Source organism: Pezoporus flaviventris, unplaced genomic scaffold, assembly GCF_033815535.1.
Source record: "Pezoporus flaviventris isolate CSIRO_AGI_PZ_B2104156 unplaced genomic scaffold, CSIRO_AGI_Pfla_v1 ptg000016l, whole genome shotgun sequence".
Classification (NCBI taxonomy): domain Eukaryota; kingdom Metazoa; phylum Chordata; class Aves; order Psittaciformes; family Psittacidae; genus Pezoporus; species Pezoporus flaviventris.
The window spans coordinates 11730340-11741565 of NW_026892564.1; the positions used below are offsets into that span (position 1 = coordinate 11730340).

Genomic DNA, 11226 nt, shown 5'->3' on the forward strand with positions numbered 1-11226 from the left:
CTTTATGTCTTTCTGTTATTATTCTCCTGTGGCTAGGACATCCATCTGTTTACCAAATTCATATTGCTACATGATGATGCACAAAGTGCTTATTTTCATTTGGTCTAATCTTGATCAGTACACATTTATTGAACAACCACCTTAATGCTGTCTTATAAAAGTTGTGAACACTTTAATGGAAACTTTCCAATCTGAGATAATCAAAACCACTAATGAATGTCATTCAAAATTAATTATTATCATTGTGTACTTAAGTAATTATTCATTCACCAAATGTAAAAAACAAATCTGTTTGTGTGCTCATTCAATATATGGTGATATTTGGAGAAACAGTAATTTGCTTTAGATTAGACTCACCATGACCCAACAGAAACTTCTACAATAAAACCGTGACATAGCAGGAGCTCAATCTGTATCGTTAAAAGGAGTTTCAGTTCTAGTTTCATTGGGAAACAAAACTGGTTCATAATTAGTCTTCACAGGCCTTTATCAGTAGAGATTAAACTAGCAGTATGTTGACAGCACGCAGCATTTCCCTATATACTTCATACACAGACATATAACACTAAATAATACCATCCAGTGAATCTGGATATTACAATTTCCTTGTGAAATCTGATGCTCTTGCAGCACTGCTCTATGGTCAGACAAAGCTACATGACTACAAGATGCTGTATCCATGATTGATGATAAATGTAGAAAGCAGACCACATCTGGCTTCAGGTTTACAGGATTCTTCCCAGATTGACCAGAGACAGCCATTGAAGTTAGAACAGCTGAGGCACCAATATGTACAGAAATGACATTTTGATAGCTCTATTTGGTGTGACAGTTCTTTCTGTCTATGATAAATGGAATGAACATATTCATAGCACTATGCAAGCATTCTGAAAAAAATCTGTTGCTCTTTTCATTGAGTGCTATCAACAACAAGAAGACTGAAAAAGGAAAGAAAATCCTTCCTTCCTCAAACTGCTGGGAAGTCTGTACAGTTGACAATATCTCCCTGACACAACACAACTCTCCTGCCAGAATCTACATCCAGACTCAAGACAATAATGATCACTTGGCTGTATGCCTATAAAAAATAATTTGACTTCTATTTATTTCAGAAAGGCAGACACAATACGCAGAAGTAACAGAAACTTTTCTGTCAAGAACTGGCACATGAAAACTGAAGTGAATGCTTCATTTTAATTATATCAATTAATGCTTTTCCAAAAGCTTCAAATTTTTCTAACTGAATTTATTTTAGCAGCACCAATTCTATACAATTAAGTTAGCTGCATTAGCATACCCAGAGCAAAAACTACCTGAACTCTTTCTTGGCATAAGTCTATTAATTAGAATGAAACACACGTAATGGCAGGCAGAGATGAATCTGTCACTGGGTCTTTTTTTTTCTCCATTCCCTATAATGATTAATTTTAAATATTCCATCCAAATAATCCTTGAAATACTTGTGCTACAATAGTCTTCCACATATATCTGTTTCTACACATTTTTTTTTTTTTTTTATTTCAGATGAAAGACTTTTGTCTCATCAGTATTCAGTAAGCATTTGTTTTATTCTAAAAACATGTATTTCTAGATTTCAAGAATGTGTTCAACTATGTTCTGTACTGTCTCTGGCCTTTGGGCAGATAGGGTGTTCCAAGATGCTCGTCCTGCCCTTTCTTTTCACATCTTCTGTCTTGGCCAGAAAGAAGTAAAGTTCTGGCACTCAGGACTTCACACTACTCTACATATGTACAGGCAACAGGTAAGAGGCAACGTGAAGCCTCCATATGCTGAGGAATTTTTAGCCTTCCCAGATGCTATTTTCAGACCATGAGCTTTCACATTGTCCCTTTTCAGTGCTAGGCCTAAATAACACCACATGAGCCCTTTATTCTGCTACCAATTACTCTTCCACAGTGCACCACACTCAATTTTTAAGATCACCCAACAGCAGTACTGCAAACCCTTACTCTTCACCCCACCACAGCCGTATACTGAGGTGTTATCTCTGCTAGAGCCAGTTAGTCACAAATGTTTCTGGTAATAACTATGCCATGGTAACTGTACCCTACAAAGGCTCATTGCAGACACATGGCACAAACGTAAACTGCAATTTGCATTCCTGCCACTTCTCCAGAGGGTTTACAATTGCTTGAGCTGCCTGATGAGAGCCCCATTTCACTACTCTATAGCACTGATTCATATGGATTCCCAAGCTACCTGCCATCTCTTGTCACAATGCATTTTTTGCTCCTTTGTTAATCCTCCTGTAATTGTATGTGCCTGCTGCAGGTTAGAGTCAGTATAGTGAGGCTTTATGCAAGGACAGCAGGACTGGAATTTACTCCCTGAGACCCTTGTCAGGTCACAAGGTTGAACCTGCACTTCTTTCAGCCCTCTTCCAAATCCTTGTCTTTACACAACTTCAGCATGATAGCAGACAATACTTCCATACTGCATGAAGCATATGGATCCTCTATTTCCTTGTCAGTAGGTCAAATATTGCTTTCAGATGTCTGCATAGACTTCACTTCTTCCTGTAAGAATCTTACGTATCACAGCCGCATAGACAGCCATGAGCAAAACTGAAAGACAGATATACAGCATTATGAAGAGAGAAAATCCTCCAGGATTTCACCTTATTTTACCATGCCATAATCATAATTAGAACCTCATTAAGTGTTTTTAATCTACAGATCTTCTTCATTTATCAGCCACTACCAAATTAGTCAAACTCAGATGTAGGTAGTTGCTCCAGCCATCACATATATAGAGTAAGACTACAAAAATGTTGCATGATTTGCTTTAATTTGTAAACTACTTCATTACTATCCAGGAGCAGAACTCAATACCTGAATGCCAGCTATAGCTATCTGATCATACTTCCTGCTCCCAGAAGCAGTTCCTGCCCTTTCCTCATGCTTCCAAAATAGCAATTTCTGTGAACCAGGGTGTTTAAGAAACTTTGGTTTCTATGCCTTCAAAAGGATGAATCTCATTTCTGGACACTGGACAATTTGATCTGGCCCCAACACAAACATACTGCAACCTCATCATTTGCAAGACCACAGGAGAAAGATTTAATTTCTGAGGCAGCCTCCATGCCAAACTGATCAAGGATCGAGCCCAAAGGCAAGTTACTCATCAAGGTGGTTCAGAACAGGTAACTTTCAGTGATGGGTGAGAAAGAGTTTTGCCTTGTCTTACTTGCTTCCGTTGCCAGCTATGACCTATTTCTCCCCTAAGGGTACACAGAGACTCATTTACAAAACTCACTGAATGCCAAATCAGTGCAGTTACACTTCTCTTAATGCTGACATCATCTCACATCTGTTCTCTCATTCACTTAGATTAGCATTTATATTATCACAGGATCCAGAAGACATGGTATAACTGGCATTGTAAGCTGCCTACCGCTGCAGAAACTGGGAGTTTTGTTTCTGTGTAATACTAGAACTGTAACTATTCCACCCTCAAACAGAGAAGACTAACTAACTAACTAAGAGGAACTAACGGGGGGGGGAAAAAAAAAAAAAGAAAAAAAGGAAGAAGTAGTAGTCCTGAACCCCAGCTTTACTTTTCTACCTCCTAACCCCCTTCATAAATACAGCATCAAATTATTGTACACTTTTCATGGGAAAAGTTGCATGAAACAAGCACAAAAAAAAAAAATCATAACACTTAGAAGGTTAAGTTTAGACACAATCATTATACAAATTAAGTCACAACCCAGCAAATACTTCAGCATTACTTAGGCACTTAATGCTTAAGTTGGGTAACATCAATAAGCATGGGTACTTTCAGTAAGAAAGCAAGCATTTATTCAAATGTCTGTAAAAGGATGGACAGATTTTTTTGTGGTGGGAGCTGTACTTGTTCGTACTGCATTAGCCTGATGCTTGTTTTTCATTTGCTCAAACTCTACAAACACACATATCACACACAAAATACTGTATCCCCTCTACAAAAAGACAATACTTCTATGCTGTAATGCAAAAAGTTGTTGCAATTTTTTATCAAAAACATGTCCTTAAAATCACTTCATTGCAATTACATAACACTGTTGAACAACAGCACGCTCCTGATTAAAGTAAATATTCATTTTATGTACGATTTTGGACAATTTTGAAAGAACGGCTTTTAAGCAATTTGATATGCATAATGCTTTAGGCTGCGTAATTAGACAGTGCAGCAGAGCATCTTAGTGGAACTATTCCACACAATGAGTTGATATTTGCGGAAGGGGGTAATCGTTTTAGAGCTGTTCAAGGCTTTGATCCAACAAACATTTGTGCATGTGATTACAGTGGAACCATTCCTGACACTAAAGTTAAGTATCTGGATAAGTATTTGCAGGTCTGGAGCCAAATCATACAATTGGGCCCAAACTAAGAGCCCATTTGTTACCAATAAAATCTTATTTTGGAGTGGTTGATTACTGTAATTGTCACTGTTGGATAATGTTGCACTTCAGAATAGTTATTTCTTGCAGCAGTGTCTAGCCATGAAAATATAGCTTGTCCTTTCTCAGACGGAGCTAAGTGCTATGTCCACCACACCAAAAGCCCAAAGCTCATAGCTAAAAGCAAAATATGAAAACTGTAAGGTGATACAGAATGTATCTGTACTCAGACTGTGTCTAAGCAAAGGCCTTATTAAGCTGGGGACACACTCTATCAATTCCTGGGGATCTCCGCTGCTATTCCATTTCATTTCCACTTGGAGTTCCAGGTATTGCTGGTGCCTAACATAATACTAAGTGACTTGTGCTCTCTCAGCTTGAGTGATCGCATCTCTCCAAGCAGTAGCTTACGGGGTCTTTTTCATCTAAATGGCAAAGACATTTCAGGACAGTCTTTCTATTTGGGTGCTGCTGCTTTAATATTCATTCCAAGGCCTCCAATTGAAAAATTCCATGGTGTTGTCTATAGGTTTTTAGAAAAAAAAACATGCTTCTTGGGACTAAAATCAGGGGTACCTCGAGTTACTGTCATGTATAGTTGAAGCTTTTCACTGTCTTAGCTTTATGCATTTTTTATTTAAACCTTGATTCCAAGAGACAAGTAACAACAACATTGTTTCAGGCCCTACATCTCCCCAACAACATTTATTTCTTTTATAATTCTCCAGGCATTAAATTTCTCACATCTGAACAGTAAAACTGTACAGAAGTTTCCCAGGTCTTCTCAGTAAACAGTACAGAGCATGTAGCATAAGGATTTGCCACATGACTCGCTAAATCTCTGAGGAGTAAGCATGCTTTGATCACATCTCATTCTTTTTAAAGGGTATTTTCTTCTAACTGAAGTCTGACGCAGGTTTGGTATGTTGAAAACACCACATCATGTTCTGCCCTTAGTCAGTTTACTTGGAGCCAAAGGAGCCACACCTTATTTACCATGATTTTTACTGGGAAAAGAATCAGATCTGCTGGACAGTTCAAGGACGTCAGACAAAATGCCATAAACTGTATTAATTGAGACCATTTAAATAACCAACAGAGAATTAAGAAAGCAATGCATGCAGATGAAATATTACTTTGGCCAACAAATAGAATAAAAGAAAGCAATCTGGGCTGCTGCAGAACTGGTAGCAATTTTAAGCATTTGAAAGACAAATGACATTGGAGAAAAGACCGGGTTAACAAGGGAGCACTTGGGGAAAGTCTAATCTCTGCTGGCATGCTGATGGGGAGGTCAGCCCAGTGCACGCGTTCTCAGCTGGAGTCAGGCTCCCTCTGCCCAGCCAATTGTCCTATGCACTTAGGATACCAAACCAAATTGAAGGTGCCTTCACGCTGCCAGCTTCCTTATACTCTACCAGCTTCCCAATTCTCCCTGTCAATTTATGTTGCATTTCTACAGAGCAAATGCTATAACGGAAAGACCTAGTGTGCGAGTGCCGTTTTTCCCCCATTCTGAGCAGCACAAGGCTCTTTAGGAAGCAGTGTAAAGAGTTATTTTTAGCACTGTATTCTCAAGTGGGAAGAGTGATATTCTCTCTTAACTACTTTTTAAATCCAAATTTTTCACAAAGTCACTCTTAATTGACAAGTCATGTTTCGAAATTTAAAGCAAATCCCTTGAAAACTGGCAAACATGAACTTTACGTAGCTTGTTATTTCTTCAGTTTTTAGGTACCTCTAATTTATCTGTGCGTAGATTTTACCTTCATATACCCACTATTGCCATGAGTAGAGAGGGAATGCTCTGTTTTATTTTCAAACGGGATATTTAACACTGAATTCTAAATCCAGAACCTGGATTCACCTTCATCCTCAACTGGGACAAGACTCAGATTTTAACTGAAACCACATGGCAATTATTATTTACTTCACCCAGAAAGGCACAAAAATGGTTTATAAAGTTTATAGCTATGTAAAGAAGTACTTTCTAAGAAAGGCAGACATTTTACTAATTACCAAACACCTAAATCTTGTCAAGGGATATGGAAGTTGTAAGACTTTATAAAGCTTACTTCTCTGTAGGAAGTCACCTTGCTGCTTGATCCCACTGAAAAACTACAGTCATTCCCAAAGTATCTTAGATGAAGATTCAGACAAGATTTGCATTTGCAACAAGATCAGAATGACTAAAATACTGCAAATTTACCCCAAAGCATTGGTCCTAATGCTTTTTGGGTATTCCTAACATAGAAACAACTATCTTATTTCAGAAGTGTTGTTTATTTCTGGGAATGTACTTCTTCACCACCAAAAAGTAAATAATTTTTTTCTTCCAAATTGTATATTGCTTTTTCTGTTTAGTAGTCTTAAACACTTTCAGACACCCAATAGAGCTTTGACTGTGCTATACAGGAATATTTATCATCAGACACAATATTGTGGCAACAAAGGAAGCATAAGGCCAAAATTTATTTGAAGACTAATATGCTAGGAACATGATAATATGCACTGATTTCTTCTTCATAGGTTTTGCTGTAATACTATCATAATTCTGAAATACAATTTTTCTTAACGAATTATTTCTAATACTAATTAAAATTATATGAATCAGATTTTCCCTAAATGTTTCATCCATATTTACATTGTACTCAAAATTAAACTTTCAAAATGCAAATAGCACATATCCCAAAATAACTCATTAAGTAAACTATAATGTAAAAAACAACATACCATATGCTGCGATATTTATACATGCCTATGTCAATCTAAGATGGTAACACTGTGAAAACATTCTGCTTAATATTCCCCTTAAAATACTCCACTGAGTTTATTACTGAGAGTTTCTGAACACAAAGAATAGAGCATCTTTCCTGCAATTTATAATAAATTCACTTTTCTGTGCTATCCAGGCACATAACATCTCAGAATCTTTAAGAGCTACCTTATATAGTGCCATCACATGAGATACAAAACCAGATTATTTTTGTACTCATCATACTAGATATTCTTGAGCAGGAGCTGCCAGATTTTACACTGTTCTTTAATGAGTAATTATTTAGGAGAAGTAGGGTGAGCCTGTGGTTAAAGAATGGTGTTTGGATAAGGCATTCTGTCTTTAATTACTGGCTTTGTCATAAACTTTACCTCTAACTCTGAGCAAGCCCTTCTGCCTCAGTTTTCCACATCACAGTAAATGGTAACAGTATTTCAGTCACTCACAGGCTTGCTCCGAGAATTAATGAGGGTCCCATGTGCAAAAGACCTGTAGATCTTGACTTCTTCTTCTCACTGTGCACTGATAGGAAAGTGACATGTTCTTAATCTGAAACAGAGACTCAGTGCTGCCCTTCATCAGCACATGGAATTCTCATTTATGTCAACATGAATTGCATTAAATACATTGAGTACATTATTTAGCCTAAAAATAAAGAAAAAAAAAAGGAATTGAAAGAAACTCCTGGATTCTCCTTGTCTGCTCTTAAAAAGTCTAACAGTTCATGGCAGCAGACATACAATCATAAATTAAAAGATTTTTGATGAGAGGCATGACTTGCTCCCTGGGAATATAAATGAGAATGGAGAAATGTGTATCAGGTCCATCTGTAGACTACATTTAGCTCTGTTGCAAGAGCACCATCGTAAAAACCATACAAAATTCAGTCACCATAATATATCATGCTCTGCACACATTTGTCCAAACATAAACCTTGATGGCCTCAGCATTTCAATTTTTCACACAATCTCTGCTGCACGCCAAGAAAACATTTACTTTTTTTTTCTATGTGAGTACCCAGATTAGATAAAAATGGCAGAAATTTAGAATAAAAATCTTTAAATGCCCAAATGTAACACAAGGTAATACTACAGACCACTTTTGCACATATATCTACTGTGTAAGAGTGGAATCAACTAAAGAAGATAGGGTTTTTCACTAGAAAGAGAGTTAATGTGAGTACACAATTTTAATCTCCTCCTTTGATCTGAAGTAAAAACTGTCCTAGTGCAAAAAGATATTTCTGTTTTTCTGGAAAAACAAACAAACAAACAAACAAACAACAAAACAAAACCAACCCAAACGCAAAATCAACCAAAAAGAAAAAAAAAAACCAAAAGAAAAAAAAACAAAACCAAGGAGTTTCTGGTGGGCCACTACCAGTCTCAGGGAGGCAAACATCTCTATAAAAAGCAGGCATGTTTTAAGATTTGCCATTGCTTGGCCATCTACAGATAATGAAACTTGACAGTTCTTTAGGAAGGCAGGCAGGAGCTAGAATTTTGCATAATTACTCAATAACTAATCAATCCAAGGATAACAGCCTAGTAAATCTGGGAAAGGGTAAGTGTAACTGCCTATGTGTATGAACTAGTCATTTATGCTGTTAATACTGCCTGTATGCAGCTTTGGTCATTTAAAAGTCTGCCTGTCCCAGTGGTGTTTTTTTACTTCTGGGCATATGCTACTGAACAGCATGAATTCTTGACAACAGAAAGACATCCCTCTCCTGAAGGACAAGAGGATGTAAAAAACAAAAGTGAGGACCAGATCACAATCCTACTGAGAAGTAGCTTCCTGGAGGTATGTATCTTTTCAACAGCAGAAGACCACAGCAGTCGTATTTTGACATTATCGTGCATATTTATGTTCTCTTTTTCTTCATAAAACAGTCAAACAGTGGGTTCTCTAATGTTTTTCTTTCGAGTTTTAGCATTTTTCTAAGCAACCAAGAATTTAGGGCATCTAATTCTTGACACAGGATATGTACAACTTAAGTGCGCCTTTATACCTTCATTATCTTTCTGCATATGACTTTCTAAAGCACCAGAACACATTGTGTCTTGTGTATACCCCAAATCCTGACCTGCTGCTTTCGAAACCTCTGGCGGACTTCATATGTGTCTTAGAAATTTTATCTTCACTACATTTTGATCTACTGTAACTAGTCATTCAGTAATGCCGACTCCTGCCTTTTAACATTACTAATAGTTTTGATTTTGAAATGTTTATAGTTAAATAAGCCAAAACTGTTCTACCTAGGTAAATTTCAGGAGAGTATTTACATGCATAATATTTAGAAAAGTATTTTAGCTGCACATCCTCTTTCTAAACCAGTGCTATTTTCACTAAACTAAGCTTTCTAACCCATATTTTTTTTGGTTGCACTTAATTTCTACCTTCTTGTCATGTTTGTACTTGTCTTAGAAGGGGTGTTTCTAGTTTAGTTTCATCTACTTTCTCAGATGCAGCATATGTTTTAGGTCCTTTGGAGTATGGCATTAACAGAGAAGTGAGTTCAGAATTACCAGTTTAGTACGCCTGACACACAGTACTGTGAAAGCATCTTTACAGTAACCATAGTAGCAAGCATGGCAACAGCACGTCAAAATACACGGGTGGACAAACACATTCAGAAACAGACGTGTGTGCTGGGCACAGAGGATTAGCATTAACTCAACAAGCTATAGGACATGCAACCACAATGAAGTGCATGAAACTAGTAAGGAGAGCACCAGAGTAACACTTTTAGCGCACCAGCACTTTTGACACACAAAACCAAGAGAGGCTAAACGAGGACCCTTCTGCCAAAAAGAAGAAAACAAACGAAAAGTTTCCCCGGACTGTGGGGCAGTGTTTTTATTAATCCAAAGCTCCTCCATTCTCACTGTCCCTGTCCCTACATGCTATAATTCGGCACGCCCGAGATGCAGAGGAGTTTCTCCCCAACCACCGCAGCCGGACCAGCGGGGATGCCCCCCCGCACAGTGCGGCGGGTAATTGGAAACTGAGGGAGAGCTCCGGCGAGGTCGGTGGCTGCGGCCCGGCTACGGACACAGGCACCTGCCCGCACTGGCCTCCGAGCGCTGCCCGCCTCCCGGGAGCCCGCTTTATTTATTGCCTTTCCTCAACCCGAGGGGAGATCTGTTAAAGATTAAATCAGCAGCAACCGCAGTTCAAAGCCCTGTCCCGGGAAGCAAAGGTGAAGATAACGTCCCTGCAGATCGAATCGAGTTTCTGCTGTTGCAATCGCTTTTAATTACCCTCCAAACGGCATATCATACAGCGATCCTCCAGGCACCGGACCCGGCACCGAGATAGCGAGATACCTACAAACCCGCCCGCTGATTAAAAACCGACTGAAACTTATTTGAAGTCGGGTGTTTTCGGGCAGCGGCTCGGCAGTCCATCGACCCCGCGCGCCTTCTGTCACCGCCGGGGACCGGTCCGGGCCCTCCCGCGGGGTCGCCCCGCCGCTGCCGGTGCCCCTTCCCCGGCCCGCCGGCGCTGGCTGCCCACACTTACAGGTAGGAGGTGAAGACGCTGAGGTTGGCGGGCACGGCCGTGAGCCCCAGGTCGGAGCAGTCGGCGCGGACGAGCATGCCCTCCTGCTCGCAGCGGCACGGCGCCGGGCAGCCCCGCGGGCGCTGCCCGCTGCCCCGCGCTCCCCGCCGCAGCCCCGGCAGGCAGAAGAGGAGCAGCAGGAGGAGGAGGAGGGCAGCGCGGGACGTCGCCATGGGGCCCGGGGGGTACCTAGAGCTGCGGGTCGGTCGCTCTCATGCCCCGCGATGTGGCGGGGGCGAAACGCGGGCGGCCGCGTAGGCTCGGGGAGCTGCTGCTGCGGCCGCTCCCGCGCCGCTGTCTGTAGTAGCATCTCAGCTTACACGCTGCTTTAAAGCCCTCGAGCCGGCACCGCGCGCCCGCTGACGCCGCCCCAGCCTTGCCCGCCGTAGAGCGGAGAGCCCTGCCCGCGCCGCCGTACGAGCTAGCGGGTGGGGGCGGCCGCGGGCCCGGCGGGCGGGAGGCGGGAGGGGGGTGTGTGTGAGGG

At 40.5% G+C, this 11226-nt stretch overlaps 1 protein-coding gene across 2 annotated transcripts in view; it reads right to left on the minus strand.

Moving 5' to 3' along the window:
* Positions 1-11180, minus strand: part of LGR5 (leucine rich repeat containing G protein-coupled receptor 5) — an 89949-nt gene extending 78769 nt beyond the window's left edge. For both annotated transcript variants that reach the window (XM_061454793.1, XM_061454792.1), the window contains exon 1: positions 10704-11180. In XM_061454793.1, the coding sequence (XP_061310777.1) occupies positions 10704-10915 (212 nt within the window). In that variant the 5' untranslated portion in view covers positions 10916-11180. The remainder of the gene's footprint in view (positions 1-10703) is intronic.
* Between the last annotated feature and the right edge of the window lie 46 nt (positions 11181-11226).